Genomic DNA, 5980 nt, shown 5'->3' with positions numbered 1-5980 from the left:
AGTCATTTACCATATTAGTAATGTCTAGACTGTATTTCTGATTCATTTAATGTCATCTTCATTGACAAAAGCTGCTTCTCTTTTGGAAAAAAAAAAAAGGAAATTTCTAAGTGAGCTCAAACTTTTGAATGGCAGTGTACTGTGTGTTTGTATCGGATTGCAGTAAATTCAAAGAAATGCCCACTGGATGCCTTTGTCAACATCTGAACACACTACGATTCATAGTATTCCATTATGCTTTTCATCTTACACAGTGACATTTAACGTGACTTCATTAATGAAAAAGGATTTGTACTTTATTAATTTTGTCATAAATGCCATATCAAAAAAAATTAATCAAAAAAGGAATCAAGACTCTTAGTATAAGAGCCCAAAAAATATATACATCATTTACATGAATGCTACTTACAGGAACTCTACAAGGCAGCATTTACATACATGAAAATTCTTTCTAAAAATGAGTCAGGATAAAAGTACCATTTCCAAAAAACTTGGGTAGCAATGTAAACATTCACACATTACTGTCAGAATACTGCTCACCTTCAAAAAATAAGTCAGGCATCAGTTTCCAGTGCATGTTTAATGAGCAGTAGAATGCTTCAAACCGAAAATCTGGCTCAATCTTTCTAATATTCACTTTACACAGCCTAAAAAAGTTCACTTTGTCTATAGCAGCACTAGTAACCAGTTAGCAGGCAAAAACAGTACCGTCAGCTGGAGAGAACTGGAATTATAAAACATCCCTTTTGCATTTTAAAACTACACAACTATCTACAGGTTATTGGAAAAGTTCAAAAACATGAGGGAAGGTTTACTGAAACAGGCATTCCCTTTACTGGTGATAAAAACACAAACAACTGACAGTTCATTAAAAAACCTGCTTGGAAGGTCTTTAGTAAATCCAGTGTACTTGGAAGAAACTAAAACTTGAAAGTCTCAATGTGCTATTTTTGGGCGTAAACAACTGGAATGTAGCATTTCATAATAAATTTCATTCACCTAATGAAAAGCCTAGAGCAAAGTGACAGCAGATGCACAATGCAGCTCAGGATGCATCCAAACATTATAGATGAGATCTAAAGCTAATTAGAGCAAATTTTACTTCTTCAGGGACCAAAAACAGTGTTGCACATCTTCTCAGAACAAAAAAAATGTAATACAGTGATTTGGTGTGACAGTAGTAACCCTACTGCATCTAGAACCAAGCCAGTTCTAGATTCTAAGCAGATTGAAGCCGATACGTTCCTGTGGATGCAGTGCTGATTGTCCAACAAGTGTTTTCCATGTCATCCAACAGGATTTCAACAGTAAAACAACATCTAAAAATACAAGAGTACTACACCAAAGCCAAGGCACACAGAGTATATTTGAACAGTTCTCTTATTCAAGTTGTGCATTTCCTTCACATTTCCTCCGCTGGCGCCAGCTGTGCTCACATGTCAGAGCAGCAACGACAAATAACAGCTCATCTAACTTAGCTGTCAGCGGCTGAGAGGTTGTGGTTCGTTCGCAAAGTTGCCTGATGGCAGGGCTGGTTCCATGGTCAGTGGAAGACTAAACTGAAACAGTCCAACCAGCACTTTGTGGGACTGATGTGAGTGCCAGTGTCACAAGTGTTTAGCATGGTATTATTAAGACGTCTTCTGACTTATGTATGAGTTCTAAAAAAAAAAAAAAAACAACAAAAAAAAATCTCCTAATATGTACACAAACAGACACTGACCGTCTCTTCACTGGAGTCCTTGAGGGAAAGAAGGGTGGGAGGCAGGGAGGAGTCTCAGCTCTATGTTTGGTGGTAAATGTGTGGCACCAAAGAGGTAGAAAGACATCTTTTCAATGATAGAAAAAAAAATGTGAGAAGTATCTGTCTGGAAGTGTGGGGAAAAAAATCTGAAAATTCGAGATGACAGTACAAGGGGAAATGTGTTTTTCCTTCATATCTAGTGTTTCTTTTCCATCTAAAGTACTCCACCTCTGGTTCCATCTCCTGTCCAGCCAGCTGTGCATCCTGAACACAGGCTCTGGTGCTCTCGTTCTGTTCGTCTTCAGCTCCCGTGGTTTCCACTTCAGCTCTAGATGTGTGTGAGTGGAACAGTCCCAGTGAGGTAGTGCTGCTGGACGCTGGTGTAGCCTCTCTGTGCCGTCGACGGGTCCGTGGCATCTCCTCCTGGTCCGGGGATGTACATGCTGATCATGTCCCTGAGGTCACCCTGCAAAGCTCCGCGGTGGTGGTTTGGTGTCCCCGTTGGAGGCGAGTGGGATACGGGTTCTGTTTTCACCATGGACATGGTGACGGAGCTGGGCTGCTGTGGACTGCTGCTGTACGACATGGGGCTGTGGGAGCAAGAAAATGCCACACGTTAAACCCACATTCACATGCTAATATTTGGATTCATGTGAGCCATTTGCACAGATTAACATAAAAAAAACTGTTATAGGGTTTCTTTCATTGTTTTACTTGTTAGAGGAAAAATAACTAAACAAACAGACCACTTTTATCTTTAACTATGTGCAATGATCTGTTAAACGCCTGATATTCTTAATGCCTTTACCTTAAAATAATAAGACAATAAAGTAGAAAACAGCTTACATTAGAATGCAGCTTTCATATTGCCATTGTATTTCATGGAAAATGTAAAAAGATTCAGCTACATATACTTTTATACATTGATTATCTGTTTTGTAAGCAGCATTTTCACTTCTACATGGTTAAAATAAAAAGTCTTTGGGACTTCTGAATATTTTAACTAAGCCACTTAAGCACATTATACCCTGCATTTACACTTGGAACATGTTGAACTGAAGATTTTTCTTGAGATAAGGTATTTTTCATATGGAGTGCTGCAGAAGCTGAATGCTTCTACCACAGCGCAATTAGCCAACTAAACCAAACTGCAGCTAGTTCTAGACATATCTGTGGACATGAACGTTGGAACAATGGCAGATTAATAAGAAGTAGCAGCTGCATGTTGACGCAAAGCAAGGATCAAGCATCAATGCTAGCCTAATTTACAATGCACCTTGCAACCTGTGGACCAGGTAAGACAGGTAAATGCATCTTAAGTTAGTTTTTGGCAAAATGTGGTCTTGATCACGGTTGCCTTCATTTGTTTCGACACTGTTTCATGAGGTTTAATCTAGTTGTCGCTGGAAGAGACATTCAGATTCTAAAAGTGCACTCGTTAGACAAATGAACCTGGCAACCTGCCACATTTACGATCCTGGAAAACAGGAAATTTGCACTGCTCTACTATCAATGAAAGTCTGGTCAGGATAAGACTCTCAGAAATGGATGGATGAACTGATTACTCCACAGGAAGCATGTTTGGAAAGGGGTCATAGAGCACATTTGGGACTGATATCACAAAACTACTTAAAAAGTCAAAAAGCCCCCCCCCACGAGACAGAGTTGTGCACTGTGAGAGACAAGCAGACACTTCAAATCATCTTTGCAGATGTTCAAAAAGTGTAACTTACTTTATGCCATGGGCTTTCTAATGAAGCTAACCCAATCTAGTTTTGCAAAAAGAAACTGTAATTTGTTATTTGCAAGCCATTAAGTTGTCCAAGTATCTGCTGACAAGTGCAATTAGCATAAGCTACTGCTAAATACTGTCCTGGATATGCTGAAGCAGTACAAGACAAGCATCAAGTTTGGATTCTGACTTGACTCAGATTTTGACATCTGAAATTACCAAGCAGAAATGTTCACTTGCTAGAGGGGAAAAAAGCACACCAACAAAGATCCCTAATATGTTAAAACTGTAGAGGACTCAGTGAGCACCAATGTGGAAAAGTGATGTAAATTACATAGTGAAATTAATGACAACATCATCCATCTTTGCACCAGAACATTGTGCAGACTTTGTCATTTAGGGAACGTGAGACCCATGGCAAGAGGCAAAAAAAAAAAACTCCTATGCAACTGGGGACAATGGCGTAGGGAGAAATAGGGGATTATGGGTAGAGGACCACACACAGAGCAGGGCTTGCTTGCAATCATGTCATCCTGATCAGCATTCCAGGAAGAAGCCAGTCCCCAGCACAGTGTCACGCATAACAAGTAGGCAGCAGAGTGGACCCTGTTGTTCTGTAATGCACTTCTTCTGGGGTTCAATGGGACTCTGTGTGCTCAAACATTTCACCTGATTAAAGTCTCACTTTTAAGCCACTTTAAAGCCAGTTTTGCATCAGCCACATTCTTTATGAGTGTGTTGAGGTGTATTTTAGGTCAGTCTCATTTGTTTCGTTTTTATTTTGTACTCTAGTTCTCATTCATTCAGCACTGACAGTTTTCAAACTCTACGCACCTGTTGAAAAAGGGTGATTTTTATATATACATATAAATAGTTGCTTAGTTAGCGTCCAATTAGCCATCAAACCAAACGATAAGAAGTGAAAACAAGTCGCACTTTTATTTTTTTTAAGTTAACTTGATGCCACTTCTAATTGCAAACTAACTGTACAGGTAGATACTTTACAATACGTCCCACATATTTTAACTTTAAACACACTTCCAGACACCACGTACCTGTATGAGTTGCCTCCGTTCATGTAGGTCTGTGCTGCGGACATGGCCGGCGGGTACTGGAGCGCTGACAGGTCGTAGCGGTGCAGTTGCTGCGTGTAGCCGAGCGCCTCGCCCTGCATGCCGGCGTACCCTCCACTGGGGCCCCAGCCGTAGCTCTCCATCCTCGGACTACCCGCCTGACCCTGCGCTGCTGCCGCCAACAGGTTCCCGGCTGACAGCGGATACTTCCCCACCTGAGCGTCCTTCTTGAGCAGGGGCTTCGTCTTGCGGCGCGGCTTGTACTTGTAATCGGGGTACTCCTTCATGTGGACCGCTCGGAGCCGCTTGGCCTCGTCGATGAAGGGCCGCTTCTCCACGTCGGTCAGCAGCTTCCACTCAGCTCCCAGCCGCTTACTGATCTCAGAGTTGTGCATTTTGGGGTTTTCTTGAGCCATCTTGCGCCTCTGGCCCCTCGACCAGACCATGAAGGCGTTCATGGGTCGCTTGACTTTATCCATGGGGTCATTCCCAGGTGAGCAGGACGTTTTGGAGTTCGGGTGAGAGTTTCCGTTGCTGCCAATAGTCCCGGTCATGCTGCCCGTTATCGGTGACATTCCCTGGGAGGCATGATGGGAAGGCGGCTGGCCGGTCGGCTTCAGCTCGTGGTCGATCATGCTGTACATGTTGAACGGATGGAGGAAAGTTCAGAGGAGTCAGGAAACAGTTTAAACAGTGAACCAGCTTCTGTCGCCGTCCACCTGGCGACTTGTGGCCTCAGGTTCAACCCGGTGCTCCAAATGAGGCCGCCTGATTAGCCAACTGGAAACACCTGGAGATAGAGCACAGCAGCTTCCCCCTTTCTTTCTCAAATTATAAGTCTGTTGTGGCAGTCATTACTTTGATGCTGCACTTGAGAGGCCTGTTGAAAATGCAACAGAGGCTACAAATGGAGCAGCTGCTTCTCCTCAGTGCTGTCCTTCGCGGAAAACCACTTGTTGTCAGACGGCCAGTTCACACACTGAACCCATCTGCCTCCTCACTCCCAAACTTCCCTGTCGTCGCTAAGTCGGCCGTCGACCAATAGGAAGCGAAAAGCTCGGCCTATGCACGTGCATTTGCAATTGAAAAGGCTCCGAGGGGGCGCGAGACACTTGTTGATGACGAAGTTTAAGGAAGAGAGCAGCAGGTCAGCAGGCCATCATGAAGGTTCAAGAAGGAAACCAGAGCTGACTGATGAAAATTGCCATGAGCTTCTGTCAAGTTTCTAAGAGAAAACAGTAAGATTTGGACTCTAATAGGCTGAGAGATATAAGAATCTCTCACACACTGTTCAAAAGTTTGGCGTCACTTAGAAATGTCCTCATTTTTGAAAGAAAAACAATTTTTTTTCAATGAAGATAACATTAAATGAATCAGAAATACAGTCTAGACATTGTTAATGTGGTAAATGACTATTCTAACTGGAAACAA

General features: G+C 42.6%; 1 protein-coding gene across 1 annotated transcript; it reads right to left on the bottom strand.

Annotated features, from left to right (window-relative positions):
- Positions 1-561: 561 nt before the first annotated feature.
- LOC110965194 (transcription factor Sox-19b-like) lies at positions 562-5572 on the bottom strand. Its single transcript, XM_022214131.2, has 2 exons — positions 4532-5572; positions 562-2334 (listed from the first exon to the last, which is right to left on the bottom strand). The coding sequence occupies exons 1-2, from the start codon at positions 5191-5193 to the stop codon at positions 2073-2075; spliced, it is 924 nt and encodes a 307-aa protein (XP_022069823.1). The 5' UTR covers positions 5194-5572; the 3' UTR covers positions 562-2072.
- Between the last annotated feature and the right edge of the window lie 408 nt (positions 5573-5980).

This window comes from Acanthochromis polyacanthus, chromosome 23, assembly GCF_021347895.1.
Source record: "Acanthochromis polyacanthus isolate Apoly-LR-REF ecotype Palm Island chromosome 23, KAUST_Apoly_ChrSc, whole genome shotgun sequence".
In the NCBI taxonomy this organism is placed as follows: Eukaryota; Metazoa; Chordata; class Actinopteri; family Pomacentridae; genus Acanthochromis; species Acanthochromis polyacanthus.
The sequence above is the reverse complement of the archived record's forward strand: the minus strand, read 5'-3'. Positions and strand labels throughout refer to the sequence as shown.

Coding starts and splice junctions, on each gene's coding strand:
- LOC110965194 (XM_022214131.2), bottom strand. CDS start 5,193: ATGTACAGCATGATCGACCACGAGCTGAAGCCGACCGGCCAGCCGCCT. Junction 2,335..4,531: donor AACGGAGGCAACTCATACAG/GTACGTGGTGTC, acceptor TTGCTCCCACAG/CCCCATGTCGTACAGCAGCA.